The 25084-nt window shown below is 39.3% G+C and overlaps 1 protein-coding gene across 46 annotated transcripts in view; it reads left to right on the top strand.

Annotated features, from left to right (window-relative positions):
- MYT1L (myelin transcription factor 1 like) overlaps window positions 1–25084 on the top strand; it is a 616195-nt gene that overhangs the window by 517571 nt on the left and 73540 nt on the right. For all 46 annotated transcript variants that reach the window (XM_058287946.2, XM_058287952.2, XM_058287963.2 and 43 more), the window contains one exon: window positions 19996–20058. In XM_058287946.2, the coding sequence (XP_058143929.1) occupies window positions 19996–20058 (63 nt within the window). The remainder of the gene's footprint in view (window positions 1–19995; window positions 20059–25084) is intronic.

The raw sequence follows: 25084 nt of genomic DNA on the forward strand, positions 1-25084 counted from the left end.
ATGGTAGTACCTGCCTGATAGGTCATTGTAAAGATTAAATGAGTTCATATTTGTAAAGCGCTTAAAAGCGCCCCAGCTTAAACTATATATGCATTTGTTAAATGGAAGAATGAGATTTGAGATGAGTCAGAGAAGCAAGAGACTGACCATGATCATCTGTTGGGCAAGGCAAAAGGAGTTTAACTGTGTGTGTATGTGTGTGTGTGTGTGTGTTGGAGGGTTAGTATAAGATAAGATTGGGGAGAGAGGGGAAGTCAGAAAAAAGAAAAGGACAAAGATAACCGATAACTCAACACTGAACATTTAATCCAATTCCAGCAATGAATGAAATAAACGTTTCTATATTTGATATTCCAACAACTAAGATCAAAATATTTCAAAGATAAAAGGGTTCCATTTTCCTAATATGTCTTTTTCTCTCTCTTGTCTAATATGGTACAATTTTTAAATCCTCTCTATCAGAATTGCAAATCAGGTTTAAAATCATCAACTAAAAATGTCCATCAGCCCATCAAATTCACAGCAGATTGAATCCACATTTACCAATTTCACTCTCTTCTCCCCACTTTCTGAATCCTCAAACATTTTCCCAATTGGCATATTTTGATCGTCTTATGCTGTCATTTCTTTACTTTTCAAACTACCTTGACTTCTTGCTTGAGTTCTTTTGCCTTTTTTGGATGAGTTTCTTTTTCAGATTAAAGCATAATAGAAAGGGACCATTTTTTTTGTTCCTTGTAGTTTATTGTGGGTCAGAACATCCCCTCTCCTAGACAGTGCTAAAGACATGGAGAACTTCTTCATTTTTATTTCCCTTCCTTGTAGTTTCCAAGCCAGACCAGGCCCTGCCCTCTTTATAGTCTATTCTATAACAGATTCGATTTCAACTTTCTTAGTTACACGCTAGTTATACCTTCAGGAAGCTTTATCAAGTTCACCTTGATTATTTATCAATGGCAATGTATGAAGAATGGGTGGGGCTGTAATATTTCTACAAATACTGTATCTCATGAAAAATCCATTGGGATTCTTCCTAGTCTCCTGTCACAGGACAACCTTAATTTCAACTTCAGGGAGCCTTTGGTTCTCTCTATCAGTGGTAACCATTCTGGTTGAAATCTATAGCTCTCTTCTAACAGAACATCTAATACTTGCCCGCTTACCAGGTCTTTTGAAACTCTCTTTTGTCATTTTCTTCCCACCATCGATTCTTTGGATAAGTACTTCTTTAAGCAATCACTTTGTGCCAGGCTCTCAAGATAGAGATAACCATGAAGGGAACATGTGTTCAGGGTTCCCTCATTTAGCAACGTAACTAGACCAGAGGTTTGCTCTCTTAGTGCGGTAAGAAAGAGACATGAAGATTCAGGATCGGAGAACCTCAGTTTAGACTTTTTACGCTTTCTGGTTACCTGATCTTGAGCAAGTCAATTCAGCATTCTATATTTTGGGTTTCTTGTCTGGAAAACAGTAACAATTATATCTGCCCCCTCAAGTTTGCAGGATTTTGTGGGACTCAAATGAGAACATGCATTGTCTAGAACTCAGTAGAGGCCACGGGTGCAGAGAAGAGCTGTGGATGCCCTGTGATTAGAGCTCAGTGAAGGAGAACAGGTCAGTTCTCCAAGAAAGGCAATTAAAGAACAGAGATGTTGAGTGACTTTCCCAGAATCACAAAGCAACTTGTAGTAAAACTAGGTCTAGAAGCAAATCTGACACCCTAGCCCAGTTTCCTTTCTACTAGCACTCATGAAGGCATATGGTATTAGCAAACTTTGATTTCTATATTATTTTAAATAGTTGGCCTTTGGATTACAGAAAGTGCCTAGGAACAGTGAAGGTTTCCATTTAGATACTTAAATCATAGGTATTTCAATTAATCAAAGAATGACATTTTTCTGAGGTTTAAGTTTAGACCTTGGGAAAATTGTTAACAGATTCTAGAAACCAAGAAGGATTGTGGCATTAATAAATAGAGTCTTCTCATCTGTTGCTGCTGTCTAATCTTCATTTCCTTCCCCTTATCTTTTTGTGAAGACTTTGTGATGTATTCAAAAGATTTAAGCTATCCATTTCACCAGCAAGAAGCTACAGCAGAGGAAAAGATGAATGAAAAAAAGCAATAAGGCCCATGAGTTTCTGTATATTGGAAACTATTTGTGAAAAAAACAAAAAGAGAGAAAGAAACTATTTGCACAAGAGGAAACTATTTCAAAATGATACCAGTGCTCTGAGGATCTTGTGTTAAAAATTAATATTGGCCTTCCTTTAAAATTTCAAGACTGCTTTTCACAAAGACATTATTCCAACCCAATCACCGATAATGAGAAGAGGAAAAGATATTAACATTTCCAGTTTGCATTAGGCCATGATAAGTCACATAAACAAATGCAGGAGTCTAATCAAGTACCCCTTCAGGGTGGATCTCGCCTGACCTGGTCTGTCTAGCGTGCAAAGCAGTCAGATGCACAAGGAAGAGGGCCCTCCTTAGTTTTCTTCTAAAAGAGGGGATTTGTTTGGTCCAAAGATAAAAACTGAAGCGAGACATGCAGATCCCTAAGGCCAGTTTTGGGGTTACCTCCTCAAGGTTGTAGCATAAGTAGACCCTCTACAACCATCTCTACAGTGGGAGACAGAAGAGGAATGTTATCTTGTAGGTCACTGGTGTGAGAAGCATGTGCAGCTTTACTTGCTGGGAGAATGTTAGAGTGATGCAGAATCTTTCATGACCATTCTAAACCCACTTAAAGTAGAGACAGAGTTGAGCTATGAGAATGCCATTAAGAAGACCATTCTCAAGTAGCAAGCAGCTAGTGAGCCAAGACTCTTTCTTCCTATGGATATGAAATGACAAAGAGAGTTGATGATATCCCAACATGCACTGCTCCTTTAGTACATCTGATGTTTCTGACCAGCATAGCCAGTCTTCTCTGGACCATGAAATAATCTGAATGACTGACCTCAACAAAGAAATTCTTACTATTGGGAATGAGTATTTCCATGACCCACTGTATGAACTAGCATCATGCAACAAATAGAAAATAATAATGCCATCCATGTTTGACTCCTTATCCCTGAAAAAAAAAAAAGGTGTGACAATAGCTGGCCCACACTTCAAGTGGGCAATTTTATGACTCAAAGGATGCAGTATGTTTATTTTAAATGTACATTAGATTAAAGAGCTTATTAGGTAAATAGCTCTTTGCCTGAGAGAATAAGTGCAAATCATTATATATAATGGGGCAAATACAGGCTCCCTCATTTGGCCACTTACTATAGCTGGGTAGCACAGGGCTGGTTGCTTGACTTTTTTTGAACTTCAGTCTTTTATCTCTAAAACTGGAATCCTAATAGCCATTTCCAAAGTTGAAGGTATGAACTAATTTAAAGTTAGCGTTTACATGCTTACTACTGTGTCTGGCACACTGTAGTTGACCACTGTGTAGGCATGATGAGAGGGAGAAAGAAATGATGGTGGTCAGTATTGGCTACCACATCATTACTCCTTCCATCTGCAAAGAAGAATGCTTTTCCCCTAACAGAGTTCTCACCTTTGAGCCTGTGAAATACGGAAAGCACATAGTTTTATCTCTGTTGCATAGACAACACACATAAATACACACATGAACACACACAGACACACACACACACACACACATCCTAGCACAGAAGAGTTCAGAAATGCGCCTAAATTAAACAGCTAGCTGCCAGGTCCCCGGTTCCAAACTCAGTGCTCTTTCCAATAGGCTGTGCCATCTTCCATTAGACCCTGTTTTTTTAAGGTAAAATGTATAGGACAGTTGTCTAATGGGCTCATGCCATAAAAAAATAGGAGTTTATAATTCTTTGTAGAGGTAAATTAACATGTAGAAAAGAGGATTATAGCAAGCACATGATTTCAATCTATATTTTAGGACACACACAAAAATGCCAGTTTAGCTGTGAATAAATATAACTTAAAAGCTCTCCTGGTGCACCCCATGCCAACAGAAAGGCCAGGCTTGAAGGCAAAGCTCCTTGGCTCAAGATTTAATAGAAGCCCTGGGAAGATTTGTGTGGAGACCTAAACATTGTTAGCTCCTGGGGAAGAGATGGTTATATTGAATCCCCAAGCCACGCTGAAAGGCCTTTTCCCTGTCCCTGTGCCTCACCTTAGTACCCCCGCCACTCATCCCACTCAGCTTAAATTAGGCCTGTTCCAAGAGTCTCCCAGCAGCTCTCCCAGCTTAGCTCCTGGCTGCTCAGCAGCTAATATCCAGGTTTCTTTCTTTCTTTTCCTTTTTTTTCTGTGCATTATAAAATCAGCCTGCACCACTGGGATAGCTGAGGGAAGAGGGGAAGCATCTCAATCCTGTCACCATAGCAACCCCCTTCCCCCTCCCCCATCCCTTCTTAGTCCCAGGGCAGCCCCACTAGTGCCACAGGGTGAATGAATTTAGAAAGTGAGGAGGCAGAATATTCTCTCCACGCCTTGCAGAAACCTTTAAAGAGCCTTCTTCCCAGGACTGGTAACACCTGCCCTGCCTTCTGGGAGAAAAGAATGTGGCTCTGAGAGACTAGTTCCAAGCAATTCCTAATAAGATATGAAAATTAAAAATGACTGCAAGCTTCTTGGCCTCTAAAATATTTCCCATTAAAGAAGGTTTTCTTCCTTTCTTCCTTTCTTTTTCCAGAAAATCATTCTCAGTCTTCCTTTACAGATTACATAACAAAAACCATTTTTTAAAATGTGGTTTGATTCTTTTTCTAAAGAAATGCGTTTTTGGTGTTAGGCAAGTGAAGTTTCTACTAAAATACACGCTGAGAAAGCATATGTTAAACCTACTTTCTTAAAAATTAGAGCCAAAGTTAGCCTCCACCACAGGTACAATAAATAAAGGTAAACATTGTTAATATTTACATTTTCAACAATCAGCAGATTCCATAACATGTTCTTTTATTTGGAACATTTTTCAGTATGCGTGTTAAAGGAGAATAACTAATAGGATGATGGTACTGTGGTGACAATGACTGAATTTACATATCTGAATTAATGAGCATATCTATATTTAATCAACAAACTTTCATTGCATAGACTCTGTGCCGTGTCTTGGGAGTAAGAAGGAAGGAACTGTGGGCAAAGTAACATGAAACCTAAGTCCTTGCTCTCAAAGATAACCAGTGACACAATCCAAGGATGCCTCCCTACTTGGAGTTCCCGTGGCGGTGGCTCTCAGAACCACTATTTTGACAACTATCATTCACTGACTTCTACTTTCTACTGGTTTTCCTTTTGAGAGTACATGTTTTCTCTCCCCAATCAGATTTCAATATCCTTTGCTTTCAAATTGGTGATGAGTGGTTCAAGGAAATCCTACAGACATTTCACTCAAATCTCCAACGATGGGACTTCCAGTAGAGAGGAGAAAGCAAGGTAATATGCATTTCAAGCCCTGAGACTATCGTGAGCCCATGCTCAGGAAGGTGGTAATCAACTGTGTGTTTTTGTGTCTTCTCCATGGAACACAGTAGAACGTCACTTCTTAAAAATGTAAGCACTCCGTTGATAACTTCACCCAGGGTTTTGAGAAGAGCAGACTACATCCTGCACCTTCACCTTTCTTTCTTCTTTGTTCAAATCACTCTTGTTTGTGTGGCGTGGACTCTTTTAGTGCTTTTTCTCTGTACCTACTGTGAACAGGATCATTCTTCTCCACTCCTTTTTTTAAAATGTTTTTAAAACTTTTTATTTTGAAATAATTTCAAACTACAGGATATTGGCAAAAATAATACAAAATCCATAGAGAGAACTCCACCATCCCCTTCACCCTCTTATCCTGACCCATCCATTCTTCCTCCGCTCTTTTCTGCCCACCATTGTCATCCACAGCGAGGGAAGCTCTAGGTGGCATGGTGGCCTGGGTCGGATTCGTCTGGGGTGCCCTCTTATTCCTTGTCCCTTTGTAATGCCTCTTATCCTTCTCTCCCCTCCTCCTGATCCCTATTTTAAGTAATCTTTCTTACCTAAAACATAAAAAAAGTTTGTCCATCTTGTTGACTGTTTGAAAAGTGTCCTTCACCTACATTTGCTTCATTTCCTTCCAGTTATCCTCAGTCTTCTCCCCACTGAGGTGACCGAGGCTGCCCTCTCCTGGAAGTTTACCCCAAGCTATTTACATCCCATAAGCTTTCCTTTTATGCTTATTGCTCTGCACCTGCTTAAATCTTCTCATAAATGTATCCCTGCGAGAAACACTAGAGCAGTGGTTAAACACAGAGACTACAGAGCTCAACAGTTTGCATTCAAATCCCAGTTTTGCTGCTCATTGCCTTAGGCAGTTACTTAACATCTCTGTGTCTTGATTCATCTATAAAATAGGTTTTATGGTACTTCCTAGAACCTACTTTATGGAATTGTGAGTGGTGATGTAAGATGTATAAAGCAATCAGAATGTTGGTTAATACATCATAAGCATACAAGCATTAGCTGTAATTATTAAATACAACAGCACAGCTGCCAGGCATCCTTTGTACTACCCCAGTGGCATTCAACTGGGCTCTATGCAATCCCCTATGCTGATGTGCAATGAGCTAAAAGCCTCCAAGAAGCCTAGACACTTCGTAACCTGCTTGCTTTCTCTCTCAGAACTGAAATTGTACTTACTATAGTTCTTTCCTCCTAATAAGGATGCTAGGAGTGCTGGTAGGTGTTATTTTTTCAAAGAAGGCTCAGGAAGGCTAAGTTACTTGTTGTGTGTCATATGCTTAGTAAATGGCAGAGCCTTGGGGCAAATCCAGGTCTGGCTGACTGGAAGCTTAGGTTCTCTCACTGCACTCACTTGCTGCCCTCAGAACTCAAACCTCCTGGCAGGTGTGGGAGACAAGCATGTTCAGCAAGCGAGCCTGGGTGCTATCCTTGGAGGGGAATGTCTGCAACCTTGCCTTTCACATCCCACTTCCTTGCAGATTCACCCTTGCCTGCACCTTCCTCAAAGCAAGTCCTCTAGCTGCAAACCCAGCCCACTACAGAAAGACACCGAAGGAATCCTCATAACCTAACTCCGGAGGTCACACCCTGAGCCTTGTCCAGTCACATCAAATGCAGAAGCCTAGTTGGCTAAATGTCCTCCATTCCTGCCTCTTGAACCAGAGAGATCTGGTGGGGACAGCCCATGGGGCCCATACAACAGTGGTCTCTGGGGCTACAGTTGCTAATGGCAGAAATCCAATGAGAAGAAAATGTAGCTCACCAAACCCATGCTGGAAAGGAGGCTAGGGAAGTGGACTTGGCCCAGTGGATAGGGCGTCCGTCTACCACATGGGAGGTCCGCAGTTCAAACCCCGGGCCTCCTTGACCCGTGTGGAACTGGCCCACACACAGTGCTGATGCGCTCAAGGAGTGCCGTGCCACGCAGGGGTGTCCCCCGCGTAGGGGAGCCCCATGCACATCCAGGAGGGCGCCCCATAAGGAGAGCCGCCCAACACAAAAGAAAGTGCAGCCTGCCCAAGAATGGCATCACACACACGGAGAGCTGACACAACAAGATGACGCAACAAAAAGAAACACAGATTCCCGTGCCACTGACAACAACAGAAGCGGACAAAAAGAAGAGCACGCAGCAAATGGACACAGAGAACAGACAACTGGGGCGGGGGGGGGGGGGGGAGTGGAGAGAAATAAATAAAATAAATCTTTAAAAAAAAAAAAAAGAAAGGAGGCTAAAGCTTAAATTGGGTAAAACCTCACCTATCTAGAGCAACAATCATCTTAGCTACCTGAAATCCCACTGAGGACAAAGAAGGAAATTTAGAAGAGGCCTCTGAGGAAGCCCAAATCACAGCCTCAATGTCCGTACCCTGAAGCATCGATCTACTTTTTTGGTTTTGGTGGGTTTTTTTCACTTTTAAGTGCATTTCATCTACTTTTACTTCTTATTTTAGACCAGTTAGTTATATACTCCTTGGCTACTTGGTTTGTTGATCTATAACTACTGAAAGTAGAAAGCAGAAGAAACTGCTCCTCACGGTGACTGCTGAGGTCCAGGTTGTAAGGAAGAAATGATAATCATGCTACATTAATTTGTTCTGCAAGAAAATGAGTGTGAGCTTAGCATGAGGAACGGTGCCAGCTGCTGGTACCATCACAGCATAGCTCCCTGTCCTCAAGAAGCCTATGTTTTAGACAGGTAAACAATTACATTAACATGGAAGGCACACTGTGTTCCATGTGCTCAGGTGGACATTGGAACAGAAGAGAACAGACCGAAAGAGGGAAGGGAATGCTTGGAAAATCTTACATGGCGGAGGTTCATCTTTTAAGTAGTAGGAGAGCAGGGCAGCAAAAGCACAAGGCACAAGAGCGAGGCACAATGAAGGAATGCAAGAAGTTCAGAAGAGTTCAGGAACAGGGAGAGGAGAAAGCCAGACCCCAGAGCATGAGTTGTAGAGGGGAGACCAACACAATTTTCAGACTCCTCATATGAATGAGATTTGTCGCACTAGGAAATGATGATGATCGTGTGCAAGAGTCACAGTGATGATGTGCGGCCACTGAGACAAGCGTTTCCAGAGAGCCCTTTAGACACTTCAAATTGCTAGTGCTTTGCTCTCTCCACTTACTGGAAAAAGACCTCTTTATTGGGGAAGACCCCAATAAAGGTCCCCCTCCCATGCATGTTACAACACCTGGAAAGATATAGAAGCTGCCCGGAAGTTCCTTAGAAGGGTCATGATTTTCCCTAAGGAAACGTGTAGGCTTGGGCTGGGCTAACCTGGGATATCCTAGGCTGTGAACAAAGTCTGGGAACCTCAGTCCTGGGAGGGTCTTTAAGACATCTAGCAGGCACTAATCTAACTCTCCCTTTCTGGTATTCTCCATGCTTCTTAGGGGTCATCCAACCAATTCTTGAATGCCTCCAGTGATGGAGAACTCAGCACTGCCAAGCCAGGCACTTTTGTTCCTTGTTTGGTCAGCTGTACTGTCAGGAAGATCTTCTGAAAGCAATTCCCGTGCCCTTCATGAAGATTTACCTTCTCCTCATGAAAGCCTTTCGGATATTTTAAAGCAATGATTTTGTTTCCCTTGAGCCTTCTCTGAGCTAAATACCTCCAAATGTTTGAACCTTTTTTCTCCCTCTCTCAAATGACACAGCTCAATTTCTTCCCTCCTGGTCACTCTTGGAATGTAATTGGAATATACTATTTCTATCCCTTTTAGATGTGGGGGCACAGAGTTGAGGGCATTTAAGATGCAGTGAATTTTTAGCCTTGCTGGAATTGTGTACCCTAGTCCTATCAAAGGAAGTCTGTCAAAACGAATATCAGGATCTTGAGAAAGGCAAATCTGACTTGAGTCTTTCTTTTCCGTTCAGTTTTTCACAGCTTGCATTTTGTGTTTCTTTTGAGAACCTCTTTCTCTTTTTCATTCAATGTATTTCCCTTACATTGCTCCTTAAACAAATTCCAGATGGGGGAGCCTCCATACTTCTCCAGCAGACATCCAAAGTGATGTAGCAGGCTAGTTTGCATCCTTTGCTCATAATTTCAACAGGCACTGGGGGGAAAAAGTGAAAATGGCCACCAGTGTTCCCATATCAAACCTAGCTGACCAAAGTAAGTATTCCATACTTAGTTCCCCAAAATTAATTAAGGCTTCTAATGAGAAGTTTGTAAACCCTTCAAGGAAATAATCAATACTTTTCTCTCCAAGAAGTTACAGTAGTGGGACTGGAGCCCCAAAAGCAAGCACCACCATTGGTAGGTCTCCACCCACCAGGACACATGTGGACATCGGGCTCATTGGTGGAGGAGAGTCCATCCCAGCATCCTTCATGCTCCCTACCTCCTGGAAATCACATCATTGTGAGGATCATACTAGACACAAGCATCTTCAAAATTACGGGGTTAATTGTAAAGCAAAAGTACCAGCTTCTAGCAACTCGGCCTAACTTCTCCCTTTCTCTTTTCTTCTTTCCTCACCTCTCTCCTTCTTAATTTTCTTCTTCTTCATGAATAGTCTCTGATTGAGTCTAGTCTTTTCCTCAGTAGAACATGTCTTATTGATTCTAAAACCAGCATAGGGGGTCAGCGCATCCCAAACAGCATTTGTTTTAGATGTTATAACTCTGCTGTTTCTCTTCTCTTGCTTGCCTCCCCAATAATCAAAAGGAAATAATGAAAACCAAAGGACACTTTGATGTTTAGAGAGCTCTTATGGCTGTAGCCTTGAAAAGAGAAGTCAAAAAAGTGTTATTTCACTCTTCTTAAGATTTCCTTCACTCTCCACCATTTCATAAGATACAGGGAAAGTCATTTGAATAAACAAATAAAGGTTTAAGCATAGAAAAACAAACAAACTTCTGTGCTTTTAAAATAAGTGAAGCTGTACCACAGATGAGAGGCAGATAGTACAATAGATTTGTGGAATGAGAGTTATTGAGAATAAGGGGTATCTTTAAAGAGTCTGTTAGAATATAAAAGCACCAGAACAGATGAGTGATTTTCCCAAAATCTCTCAGCTTTGTTACTCACAGAGTGCCCTTAAACAAGATACTTAACATATTCAGAACAGTTTTCTTGCCTGTAAAATAAGGATATTTGTTTAATTCATTTCTAAAACCTCTTCCAAAACTAAGAGTCTGTGCAATTATTTGGAAATTTGACAAAACGCAAGATGCAAAACAAGGGGAAAAGGCAGATATCATCAGGTCAAAGGGAGAACACAATAGAGCTTTATTTTTAAATGCAGGACTGAAAGAGGAAAAATAAACTAAAAAAAAAAAAAGTTTTAGATACCAGGTAGATATAAATGAGACAATAGGAGTAGGTGTGAGGATTTTGTAGAAAGGAAGAAACTGCATAAAATCACAGAGAACGCCAGCATTATACAGATTGCAAAATGGAGCATGGAGTCTTTCCATTTCTCCTGATTGCAATTTAAAAAAAAAAAAATGCTTTCCCCATGAGATAAAATAGAAACTTAAAAAGAAAAGGTCCACAATGCTCACAAGGTTGGGAAAAAAGTGAGAGGCAAGTGGATGTAGCTCAGTAGTTAAGTACCTGCTTCCCATTTACAAGGTCCCAGTTCAATCCTCGGTACCTCCTATTAAAAAAAGAGAGAGAGAGAAAAAATATTTAAGCTAAAAAGGAAAGCCTGTGGCAACTCTGCCCTTACTCGGAGGTTCTAGAACCCTTCCTTTCTTCTATCCTAGAAAATCTGATAGTCCTAACACTAGCTGACATGTATAAACTTTAGGATGCTGAACTGCTTTTAAATTATATAAACCACTTGCCTTCATTTAATTTAAAAGAAGTTTTTTGCTTTTTGGTTTGTTTTATTTTCTAAGGAGGTATCAGAGATTGAACCTGGGACCTCATATGTGGGAAGAAGGTACTCAAACCACTGGGCTACCTTGCTCCCTTTTAAAGTACTTTTAAGCCATCTGTGGACAGGGAAATGGAACTGAATATCATTGTGTCATTCTGGGCTTTTACAGCCTTAAAATCCCCAGCCAACAGGGCTTAATGTTGTAGGCTCACACTACCATTTGTGTTTCTGAACTACTGGAAAAAGTCTTTTAATTTCTCTGGGCCTTAGCGTGTTTAGACTTGAAAACAACAACAACAATGTATGAACTGTACTGATTTGTGGAGCCACACCTAACTTTTCCCTTTTTGCCTTTCGGCACGTGAAGTGTGAATTTGTCTGTGCATGCCTGTGTAGTAGTAGTGGTAGAAGTAAGACTAGTCCTCGTGGTCGTGGTAGATCGGTTGGTCTCTGTCTCAAATGCAATCCAATTGGTTCGTGGTGGTGAGAAAATGGGCATTGTTAACCTCATAGTCCCTGTGAAGAATCCTCTCTCCTCCCTTTGGTCCTGACCCCTTCTGCATCAATAAGCTTCAACGCTAAATGCCTCATCACTCAATATTTGACTACTTACCATGAGAGGCCAATTGGATACCGTCACAAATGCTTTCTCATTCTTAGAGGCAAGGAATGTTTGTGAAAACATTCCTGGACCATCTAATGACAGCCTTAAGGATAAACTAGAAGCACTCGTTCTTAGACATCTCAATCATGTTCCCAGCACCAGAAAGAAATTCCCTACAACAGCATGCATAAAACTCCTTGAAAATGTTGTTCTGTCCTACATTTAAATGATCTTAACTGCCTTAGAGTTAATTTTATCAACTAAAGGTGAGTACTTCTTTCTTGTCCCCCAGTTCCTTGCCAAAGTTCAAGTCCTGTAAAAATTTCTTTGCATGTCAAATCTGAAGCCCCATTTGCATTATGAGAGTTATCGTTGAATGCGGAAAGGCCCCTTTATGTAATTCACTTGTCAAATTAAGGACAAGAGAGTAGAAATGGTGGTTTCTGTTGCCTTGAGTCAGCTGCACTAGTCACCTTTTGTATTTTTTTTTTTTGCATGGGTCCTTCGAGTCCAATTCCAATACTGACTCCAGCTGTCCCAGCTTCTTGTTTAGCTGCCTTCACTGCTGCTGGGACGTGCATGTGCTCTGGCAGCAGTTTCCTATGGACACATCCCGTTAAATGAATGGGACATCAGGATGTGCTAGGTACGTTCTGCCACACTGGACAGGAGCCTATTTGCTGGATGTATCTGGGATGCCATTCAGCGGTGCAGCAGTTCACAGTGTTGGCAATGAGGGGGTCCAAGTTAGGCTTCCGCCCCCACCCCCGGACAATGAGGGTAGCTTTATTAAGACAGATGACTTCTATGTTAAGATGTATAGGCTGCATGATTTTAAAAAATAAAAAATTTTAAAAAGATTTTTAAGAACCTGCATGCAGCATGAGTGATAAAGCTGCTATAGCAGCCCCCTTTTGGCATTTCCTCCAGTCAAACCGGCAACCTGAAATACCCTGTATGAAATGAACCCAGGAGGAGGACCAGATTCTTCCTTGGTTCTGTCCAGGGTCCAGTTATCCCAGGGTCCTGATAATATATTATGCAAAGCTAAAGCCAACCCAGCATACCACGTCCTAAAGCTCTACTAAGGGAATTATGGGGGTCACCCAAATCAGTGGGAAGGGTGGAAGGGTGGGACTTCATAATGTACATTAGCGGGTAAACCCATGGCCGATTGTAGGCATGTTATCCTGAGTTAAAATTTAAACATATTTGTAAACATCCCTGTACATCAGTGGGTTGTATAAGTGGATCATTCAAATGAACTTTCCAGAAAGTAATGTATGTGCTGGTTAGTCCACTTACTGGTCATCATGGAACTAATAAAGCTTCTCCACTCACCAAATTGCTACCTAATTTTACCTATTGCTCCTGAACAGCACTGTTCCTCTGGCATGTATAAATCACAAGTCACTATAACCAACACTTTCAAGTTTTCTCTGCCTGATGACAACTCTGCTTTATTAGTAACCTGAGGCCTGACCTCTTCCAAAATGTTAGCTGTATCATCAAAAAGAAATTTTTAAAAACTATGCTAAGGGTAATTTTTAAATATTGTTTGCTTTTAAATTTGTATATTTTGTTTAGTTTTGAGTATAATTTAAATGAAAAGTACTTGGAGCCAGAAGAAAAAGGTGTTTCGTTCTTGCATTTTACATACGTCAGAAAGAATGTCTCTCTTCTAAATTCTGCTGTTACAAATGAGTATACTTTGCATTTTCAAATGCATAGGTTTCCATAATACTGGAGTATCCTAAAAAATACCTTTTCAAAGTCCCCTCACTTGACTCCCAAGGAACAAAGCAGAATAGGAGAAACTCTGAACAGTGTCTTGTGGATAAAGGAAGGAGGGAAATCCTCACACCAGAATTGGAGCAGTCTGGGCAGTCTTACGAGGGGAGTGGGACCTCAGAGCTGGGAGAGCACTAAGTGGGAAGGGGAATCCCAAGCCAGCCTGATCTGAAGGAGAGATGATGGCCGTCCAAGTCCCGCCTACCCCCTCCCCAATCCCACACTTCGCAAAACCGAAAATCCTATTACCAGTGCTTTACTCCCACGACTTCTGAGCTTGTTTTCAGTATTCCCGAGTTATCTGGTATTTCTAGATAAGTACCCATGTCTGCCCTGTCATTTCCTGATAGGACACCTTGGAAAAGGCAGAGTGAGAAGAGAACATATCCGTGAGTGGTGGAGGTTTCTGTGTGAGGGAAAAGGCAGGGGAGGCTGCACTGAGTGAAAAGACAGTAGAGAGGGGGATTTGGAAAGCAACACATCCCAATTTTGGATGGTCTGTGACTTTTTTCTAGAGTGGGATAAAGTTCAAAATATGCATGCCTAAGATTGATTTTCGAAAATAAAAGGGAGAATTCTTGAGTGTCCTACCAATTGAAAGTTGATTTTTTAAGGTTTTTCTTTCCTTGAATTTCAGGTAGTACATTTGGGAAATTGGGCAGAAGTGATGCATAGTGCTTATTAGTGGCATGATTTCTTTCCCCTTTTGAAGACAATTGCAGAGCATTAAGAAAAATACTATTTTCTTTCAAATTTCATGTTTTACTTGTTGAATTTCCTCAACAGAGTAGCCATAAAACAAATGAATGGATAAAAAAGGCACCTTTCATATACTAGGGTAAGACACCTGTATAGACAAGAACAGGTAGAGTTTAAACATGCTGGCAGTACTTTTGACCTTTATTTATAAGATGAAAAAATAAGTAATTGAGTCTATCAAGACGAGAGATCATGAGTCTCCTTAAAATAATTTTTCCTAGAAAATGATTTTGGGAAAAATACCCTGAACTTTGAACTAGCTCAGTCTCACCTAGCCGGCATGCCTCAGTTCAGACATTGAGTTAAGCCCTCCACGGCAGTGCCTTTAAAGCCTCTATACTCTGATGAGCATTTTTCCATCTCTGCCATCAGTATGAGCTTACTCTCTAGATAGACATTGGTATGAAAGATGAACCTAACCTGATCCTCAATGTTTAATCTGTATCGTATCCAGTAACAGTACAATGGCAGCTTGTTCTGATCATGGAGAACAAATTTCATAAATATTAGATCTGCTTGGGCTGCTTTCTCAAGGAGTTTACTAACTCCTTGATATAAAATGGGCTCGTCTATTTCAATTCATAATGTGGGGTCAAATGTACTTTAATGTGTAAATACATCTAACTAAAGGATATTCACCTCATGAAGAAAATGTCATTTCTAATGTCTTCTGTTTTTAAGAGGTACCAGGGGTTGAACTCAGGGCCTTGTACATGGGAAGCAGGCATCCAACTACTGAGCTACAGCTGCTCCCCAAGTGAGGGAGTTGGTTTTTTTGTTGGTTTGTTTTGTTTTTAGGAGGTACCAGGGATCGCACCTGGGACCTCGTACATAGGAAGCATGCACTCAAGCATTTGAGCTACATTGGCTCCCTTCGTAATACAGTTTTTAAGTATTCATATAGTTTTCATAATATTTCCTTTAGAAAAAGAAAGTGTGGGGTTAAAGAGCATGGAGGAAGCAATTTAAGACATCCTGATAGTAAACAATAATACAAGTTAAGGCAGTCGAATGAACACTTTGCATTTCCCCTACCCAGTTTTGATGTTGTGGTTTTGTAAATGGAGAGAGAAAACAAAACTTCAATAGCTTAGATGTCTTGCTGACAGACACATCACAGGCAAACTTGAGACATGAGTTGGTCAGCTGTCACATCTTTGTGATGTGTGAAAATGCAAAGTCACGTGATTTTATCATAATGTGTTTTAATACATAGATACCATGTTCTTAGATTGGGAGATAAACCTTATGACCTCAAAGTAGGGGTAATCAATGACAATTCCTGCGTAAGTTTGGGGCAATATGTAGGGCCATTCAAAACACAGCATCTACATGATTGGAAAGAGCATTATTCGCATTATAAATAGCAGGGTTCTTTTGATGACAAACAAGAAAAAGAAAATAATGAGCACAGACTTCTATGAGGTTCAGGTTTCGAGAGCTCTGATGACTTAGGTCTGCAAAACGCAACAGAAACATAGGTTGTTCCTACTTGAGAAGGACGACCTTCCTGAAATCGGAATCCCAAAAGTTTGTGAGTGATCTTGACTTTTTTTTTTTTAGATTCAGCCTGAATTCTGCATGTAACCCATACTATAAATGCTGTTTAAAATGCTATTATGATTTTTCCTTGGCCATTCTTAACTGTTTATACAGGGCCAATTTTTCCAGCCATATAGTAATATATACTACCAAAATTTTTCTTCTCTTCATATCACTTTAATTCCAAGACAACACACTAGACTATAGATAAGGCAAGAGAATCAGAGACCAGAAATGTTTATCTTGAGTCTATCCTTGATGTGGCAAGTATAGATTTTGAGATTATCTAATCATCATCTGCTGTTTCCAAGTGTTTTTTACCAATAGTACCTTTGGAGTTGAAAAAAGAGGGGGAGGGAAGAAAAAAAAAAAAAAATATATATAGCAAGAGTTTTATTTAATGCTGCTTTACATCCTTAACCACAGGGACTTAATATAGATGTGGTACTATTGTTCATGATAAGTACTAGAAAGGCAAGGAGGACCATTAAGTTAGTAGTGTTCTTTTAAAACCTCATTCTTCCCCTACGGCGGCCTGATTGCTTCAGTGCTAAGAGCCTGTGCCTTCTTTAAAAGGAGTTGAGGGGGCAGTTTCCATGGAAACTCAGTCAGTCTCTTCTCCCATTTCAAAACCCAAGCTGTGCAGCACATGCCACTGTCTGATTTTATCCACGGGGGATTTTGATTATCCCACGTGGGCCTCCCTTTATGGAAAAGATGTGCTCTTAGATGGGTAGATGCAAATCGAATTTTTATAAATCGATTTTAAACCGCTCACATTATCAAGGATCCCGGAGCTGACTATTCGAGGAGCAAAGACTCCTTTTGTGAGATGAAAAATCACTTCCTCAGTCATCAACTTCAGAAAATTGTATTTTTGTATGTTGAGATTTCTTAAAGCTAGGAAATTTGTATGTAAATCTAGGAGTTTGAAAAAGCCTTAAAATCTTCAACAGTAACATAACAATGAACACCTAGAGATGTTAGAAGAAAGCATAGTTGAAGAATTCTCGGCTATCTATGTGGTCCAGAAGCACCACCTAAAGCCGGAAAAGCTGAATTACTACTCTCAAAAAAACCAGGGGTCCGTTATTTCAAAGGCAAGCAACAATAAAGTGCAGCAGGATATTTAAGCATGTACTCAGAACTCTGAACCTACTGATGAGAATGAAGGTTGCTCACTGCAGCACTGGGCTATTCTGTTTAAGCTCCAAACCATAGCATTAGCAAAATGAAGGGCGAGAAGGGAGGAAGCACCTACATGGACAAGCAGAGCAAGCCCCTGACATCTCTTACAACATTTTCATCCTCATAACCCAAGGAGACAGGGAGTTCTAGCCCCAAATGTGGAGTGCAAAGCGTCACCAGGTTAAACAATTTCCCCAAACCCACAAAGTTGACAAGTGGCAGATCTGAAATTCAAACCCATCTGCCTAATTTGGAACCCTGAAAATAAAAACGGACCTTTTGAAGAAAGAAAGCCCTCTTTCTGGTAATATTTTTTCTTTTCCAACACAGGGAAAGCTCTGAAAATGAGCCAAATCAATATACTTTTTTTTTTTGAGAGGTACTGGAAATCGAACCCAGGACCTCATACATGGGAGTCAGGTGCTCAATCACTGAGCTGCACCAGCTCCCAAATAAATATACTTTTTAAAGAACTTTTTACGGTGTTGAAAGGCATTTTAAATGTCTTTTTCCTATCAGATGACGGAGACATGGTATTTAAACACATTACAACTACTTTGAAATCCTTCTCTTAAATAGGTAGTAAAATCTGATTTCCATTTGTATTATAACAACACACTTTAAATTTGATTAGAATATGCCAACCTCCCCCTGCCAAAAAGAAAGAAGAGAAAATTTTTCTCATATTAAAATGAATAAATTTTAAGTGAGTTTGCACTAAGTACTTAAATTAAGATGTTAAGTCTTTTTTTTTTTTTTTTTAAGGAAAAAGTAATGCCCAGAGTATATTATTGGCTGGTAGAAAACATTTATGTTTCTTAATAAATTCACAAAACAGAAACTTGCCTGAAGTTTAGCTTCTCTTAGGGCAGAATGATTTTTATTACTTTCAAAAACTTTCCTCCCCATGAAAGTGTTCTGAGATTGGGGATTATCCACTGAAGATGTCATTTGGAAAAGTAGGTAAATTCTGTCATATACATTATTATTTAGGAAATAATTACTTAGCATTTGACTGAAGACAGTCTTATGATCAAACTTTTCTTAGAAGTGTATATAGACAGCTGTTACTTTAACAAAACCAAGGCAATGATAAACTCTGTTTAAAATACCTAATTGAAAAAATAAATAAATTACCTAATTTTTATTCTGCCTCAGACTCCTGTTTTTAAAATCCTCATTCCACTTAAGTTAAAGGGCATGGATAAGAGCACACCAACTATTTCTCTATTATTTTTTCATTCGGTTATTATTTTTTTTAAATTCTCAATGGTACAGGCTATAAAATCTTAAACCGTCAATACAACATGGCAAATACCAGTTTCAATACCCTGAGATCTAGAATCATGAACCCTTCCTGAGGACTAAAAGAAATTTAGAATCTTTCTCAGTACCCAAAAATTGTTTATACATCCAGTGTCAAAATATGACATTCATACACTTGAAATTAATCCAATTTCACTCTATTTTCCATTCCACTCATTGATACTCTCATCTTATCTTGAGAAAGCCAATCTGTAAGCAAATAATTGTACTGGCCTGGTCTCAATATTCAATATTAAGGATGATATTTTGAGTGGAAAGTAAATTGAAAATTGAAATCTCTCTGCAGTAGTATGTATTTACTAAATATTTAAATCTGTGATTTTTGTTCTTGCTGAGAAGTCAGGTGTCCATTGAATCAGAATGAGGAGGGTGGAGCATGATTAGAGTTTAACTACCAGGTAGTCATGTTACCTACTAAATCACTTGGTCATGTTATTTTTTGAGAGTTACAAATTTAATTGAAAGAAGAATTTTTTTTCTTAACTTTTATCATTAACTTTTTAATTCATGGTGGGTGTAAATGCAACTGAAATAGTTTGAAGTGAAAATGTCTTTGTAGTAGCTATGCTTGTTCATGAGATGGTATATTTTAAAAGACAATAAGTAAAAAGTTCTTTTAAAAAAAATCTCTCCCATTAAAGCAATGGCAGGGTAGTAATTAAGAAAGTGGATGGAATTCCATAGACAAGTCTTTAAACAGATGCAGTGTAGATGCGCATAAACTCTTCTGAGTATTTTGACTGCCATGACCTGTTTAATTGAGCGAAGTCTCTTATCTTCTACTCAAGGCAGTTAGAAGTAATAAAGATTTTAAGGAAACTCAAACCTGTCTGAACACACAGTGACAGCCTGCGAGAATTTAAGATTATTTATTTTTCCTTCCTGCAGTTAGGATATGGGTTTGTTGCATACTGTGAAGCCTGGTGCCAACCAGGTTAACCAAGGTTCTAAAGAGTCAGTACAATGGAATTCCTTTTTAATTCTGCTGTTGAAAGTTCACACAAAGGCCATTTTCATTGACCACTGCGTATTATTTTTAAATGTATAAATCATGCTTCATATGTGGATTGGCATAACAGCCCTGTTATAACTGAGCTTGATTAAATTTGAAGCAATAATAAGGGAAGGCAAATGTGGGGTGTTTGAAGGGAAAAGAGATTTAAAAATAAGTACCTAGTGACCGGGAATGCCATACACCCTAGAGAATGTTGGATTCCTAGCAGTCGCTGAAATTCATGATCATTCTGGAGAGTGTCATTGGTTTTAGAAGGAAGAAGGTAGTCAAAGGTTTGTATCTGATAGTTGTAATTAAGGGACACTATCCCAGCTGAGCTAGGGAAATTCCAGCTCAATTTAGGTTCTTTCAAGTAGAGAGGTTAAGGAATAAAGAGAGTTTGCTTTTTGAATAAATGAAGAAGTTAACTGTTTGGGGCATTTTATTTCTTCAAATAAATTACCCAATTTACATTTTTAATTGTAGGTGTCCCACGCCTGGTTGTGATGGCTCTGGACATATTACTGGCAATTATGCTTCTCATCGAAGGTATGTTGATATTCTTACTCTTTTCCAAACCATTCTTTTCTTATTTAAACAACAGCACCATCCATGCACAGGAATATTTTCTCACTTTGGGGCATGCCTGAAGTTAGACTTCATTGGTGAAATTAAGAATCTGAGATGCTTGGAGACATAGAGCAACACTGTCTTAATCACAGCCTTACTTGGGAAGCAAACTCACTACACCAATACCAGTGGCTCCTCTGGTTCCACTGGTACAAGTTGTTCCATCTGTGAGAAACCTTTCTAAAGTAATCCAGTAGTATGCTTTCTAAATGGAAAGAATGGGAAAAGAAATACTTTCAGTGTATTATAAGATTCCTGAGAACAGTCAGAGAGAGGCAAACACTCTAATACCACTGAGAGTTGATTTCTCAATATCAAGATTTGCGCCTCAAAGCTGTACAATTATCGTGAGCAGCGATCAACAGAGCTGGACTCCACAGAAAAAATACAGCTCGATCCTACAAATTTTAAACACTTCATTCCCTAAAAGAAGGTAGAGTCTAAAATTTAGCATAGCTATTCCGTCATATGAGATTTTTTAAGTTATGCTGTTTGATATGCAATGAATCTTTTATGAACTCTTATTTTCTGCCAGGCCCTAAGTTAGAAGTAGACTGAAAGACTCTTTTGGTACACTGTCTATACAAAAGTGGATCTAAACCTTTGGTTAGATACATGAATCTACGTAATAAACTATGTAAGTTCAGTTATGAGCAACTAATCAATGCCAAGGTAAGGACAAGAACATTCCTGAATTAGGACCCATTTTAAATTAAAGTCGCTAACAATAACAAACTCACTCAACTAAAGAAACCATTATAAAACATCTGTTCCTTTCCTCTCTTGGAGATTTCAGATTAGAAAGTGGGCAGTGGAAAAGCCCCCAATATACAGCCACTGCCATAGACCATACAGTCAAGAGAAGTCCTATTAGCTTCATGTTTTCCTGGTTTCACCAGACAATCCAAAGCTGGCCACTAGATTTTGAATGTAGAATAAGAATGTAGAGTAAGCAACTACTTCCAAAAAGGATTGCCACAGTAAGCTTACTGATTTATATTAAATAAAATTTAGAAAAAATAGAACTCCAGTTAGTTATAAAAAGTCAAGCATATTCCATACTACTCTTCATTTTAATTTATCTTGGAAATGTCTCAATCCTCACATCGCCGGAACTTCTAATATCATATCATGTCTGCACAATTAAAAGCAAACATTTACTGGTCATTTCCCATCCACAATGTCTCTTTTTCTACTGATTTTTTTTTTTTTTTGAGGGGAGGAGGGAAGTTGGTATCACGTAAATTCAGTCATAATTTTGTTTAAACATTCTTATTCATTTCACTTATATTTTAGAATGTTAAGCATTGAGATAGAATAAACTTGTGCTTAAAATATAATTTAAGCTTAAAATTAAGTCATGGTTTTTGTCTGGAGTAAATACTACCAGAGTTAATCCATAAACTGGAAAGTACATTTGATTTTATGGCAAATTTTTACCATATACAGTCCTATGTGGGTTTTAGCATATTATGAGTATGTTACGATATTATTTCTCTCAGATAGAAGTTCGAATGGGGTTTAACACTTTATTAAGCAAAAGTGCTACATTCAGTGAACATTTATTATGTAAGCTGGCCACTAAAGAATGACAATGGCCAACAGTTAAATAAATAAGCAAAGTTCTTCCGTAAATTGGCCCCTGCAGAAAGACCAAAGCCAACAGTTAAATAAAGAAATTTTTCGAGGGATATTGATTCTCAATGGCCATAAATACAAGTAGAAATACTACTTTTGGTATTAGTCTCCTATTGTCCATTTCCCAGGAAAATTGAGGATATTAAGGGACTTATGTCAATGCAAGCTCTAGAGAAAACTTTACTTAGACAATAGTTGATTAACCTATTTTTTTTTTTACCTGTGCCACAATTAGTCAGTTACATGAGTCCAAAGTGTCTTCATCTCCCTTTCTAGGCTACAATGAGAAGCCAAGTCATGGAACAATGATCCTTAACATTTTAAATGGCCAAATATCCACTCTGAGAATCTGTGAATATTTATGTATTTTCTATCTCCCACCCCCAGGTCAAATGCACACAATTCAAATTCTATTTACAATTCCAGGATGTTCACTACTCCTGAATTTTACAGTCATAGAGGAAGGTGTAGCGTAGCATCAGCTTGCTACTAAACACAATTCTAGGAACTTAAGAAAGTGTGCTTTCCAACGTGATCCTCACAGCCACACTGAAGTTAGATAATTTCATTTCTTTTTGCACTTGAGGAAACTGAGAATCAGCGCAGTTAAGGAAGAGAGATGAAATGCAAGCCCAGGTTTTCTGACTCAAGATCATTTCTCATCATAGAATTACATGGCCAGAATGGTCCTTCAATATCATATACAGCCTGCTTCCTCCTGGAAAAGTGGGACTTTCCCGAACTATCATAAATGGACTTGATTTGTGTTTGCTTTTAACAGTGGTAGTGTTTTTCAGTCTCTCTGTAATATCTGAAACTTTCCTAAATCCAATTTAACAAATTGAAAAATAGACTGTATGTGCTGTTCTCTCAATATCCTTTGTCAAATGCTTTTCCCTTCCCTTTCTGTCTTCCGTGAAGATAGAGACCTTCTGTCTACCAGCTTTTGTGTAAAGCTATTTGTATGTTTTATAGTCATTATTAGATTTTATCTTGTTCCCTTGTCTTCAAAAGCAACAACAAATCCATTCCTTAAGCCTCCCTTCAAAGGTCGTATTTCCCTTCAAAAGTCATCTTTACTTCTTTTCTCTGACGCTTCACCAAGACCTTCCTACTCTTCTAAAATCTTCAAGGACATGAGGACATGTCCCCACAGTGCCCCATCCCCACCCCCAGCACGGTCTTAGCAGGAAGGTTTACCTAGCTGTCCTTCTTGTCGTCTCTGATTTATTCTTCCTATTGCCTTGTTACCGGTCATACAAATAGCAAGAGCCTTAAAGGTCCTAAAGCTGTTGCCCAGTGTAGAAGTCAAGTCTGCATTTTCCACAAACGTTTATGCTTATGAGTTGGCTTCCCACTGGGATGCCCTAACAGCCCCAGAGCGCAGCTCTACCTCGGAGGGTTGCAGAATGGTCTCAAAGGTAGAATGATATTCAATAATAATAAAACACAAAAATGTATCAAGTGCCTATTGTGGACCAAGAACTGTCCTGAGCATTCAGCACATAGTCTCACTAGCCTATGAGATTATTATTCTTATCTTACTTGCAATGAGGAAACTGGGCTACAGAGATTTTAATCTATGCTTTGAACTTCTTTGTCCTCCTTGGGACACTTTCATTTCACTCTTTTTTAATAATATGCAGTATATAAGTCTCTGGGATGCCAATTGAAGGGTCTGACTATGTCTACCTACTCCATTCCAATGTGATTTGGGGAGTCAAAGCAAGGACCCCAAAAGCTTTGTCTGCTGTGAAGTGGAAAAATCGATATTTACTGAAAAAGCCAAAGACACAGCCAGGATAAATGAAACTCAAGGGCAAAACTAAAGGAGCAAGGCTCCCTTTGGGAAGTCTTGGGTCCTAGTCACAAAATTAGAAGATGTCTCTCCTCCCCAAAGGAGCTACCAGAAGCCTGTTTAACTTGACACTGATTTAACCTCAATGGAATCAGCCCTCACTCAGGCTGCAGATCTCTTTAGCCAGAGGTTCAGTGATGTGGTCAGCTTCTGCTTGAAACTTGGGCTTCTGGTTTAACAATCTGCCCAGGACCCTATCTTTCTGGAGTCGATAAGGCATTTTGACCACGCCTTTTCCTGAGAACCCAAAGTCTCCGGTTTCTCTTAAATCCTCCATTGTACCTGCTGTTCATCCTTAATCTAGAACTTGCCCTCCTGCCTGTGAGCTACACATGCACTCCAGCCCTCTGGCCTTCCCTTTTACCCAAAGGCAAGAATTCTGTAAGTGTGCATACTGTGTTCTCAAAACTTATAAAATTTCAAATATAGGTACAGATATATAATGAGCCCCTGAATCAATTATAGCAAATTGTGCCAAATACAATTCCTATTTACGCAATTTTTAATTATTTAAAGCATAACCCAAAATGTCAGTCCAGAATTCTAGAACTCTAGTAAATACAGTACTGAACACATAGTACATCCCTAGAACAATGATAATTAAGATGTTCCCAACCTCAAGGGATTGGAGTGAAAAGAGAATAACACTTTTTAAAAATGGAAATTGGGCCCAAACACTAAAAAAACTAAAAGCTCAGTGTTAGCCCTGAGCAGATGCTTGGAACCACAGCTCACACCCCCACAAACGATGTGATTCCTCTCCCACACTCGCAGAGCACACACTGCCAGGGACAATTCTACAGAATGAAATTTCTACATTGCTCAGAATTGGAAGAAGAAAACTGGGCCTGAGTACTTTCCACTGTGTTCAAATTTGAATCTTAAAGAAATCACAAATATAGATAATATAATCACAAATATATCTTGCCACGTGTAGTTTTTATATGAAGCTTTTAATGTTTCATGCACCATAAATTCCAGTGAGGAAATGGAGGGTTAGAGAAGGTAAATAATTTGAAGACTACAAAGCTGATAAGTGACAGAACTGAAATTTCAGTGTGCCCATCTGATACCAAATTTCATATTCTTTCTAACACTCAGAGCTGCCTTGATTGAGGTGGCTGCCCAGAACCTTCTCTTAGCAGAATAGTTCTGTAAAGAATCTCTGTTCTGCTAAGTCAAGGCCTCTTTAAGGTAACAATTATTGTTGGAGCCAGGTCTAAACTTATGTTGATGGTTGTTGTTCTGTTGTTTCTGTTTGTTTTTATCATCATTCCCAGCTCTGATCTTAGTGAAGAGCCAGTGTTACACCTTACTCCTAAATTCATGATGAAGTGAAAGCAGTGAAAAAAAGGAGACCAGGTTTTTTGTGGTCAGATTCATAGGAATTTGGCTTCTCTCCCTATCCTAGAATTAGGTTCTTAGTTATGGGGAAAAGGTGGAAAAGGC

This window comes from Dasypus novemcinctus, chromosome 25 (genome assembly GCF_030445035.2).
Source record: "Dasypus novemcinctus isolate mDasNov1 chromosome 25, mDasNov1.1.hap2, whole genome shotgun sequence".
Lineage (NCBI taxonomy): Eukaryota > Metazoa > Chordata > Mammalia > Cingulata > Dasypodidae > Dasypus > Dasypus novemcinctus.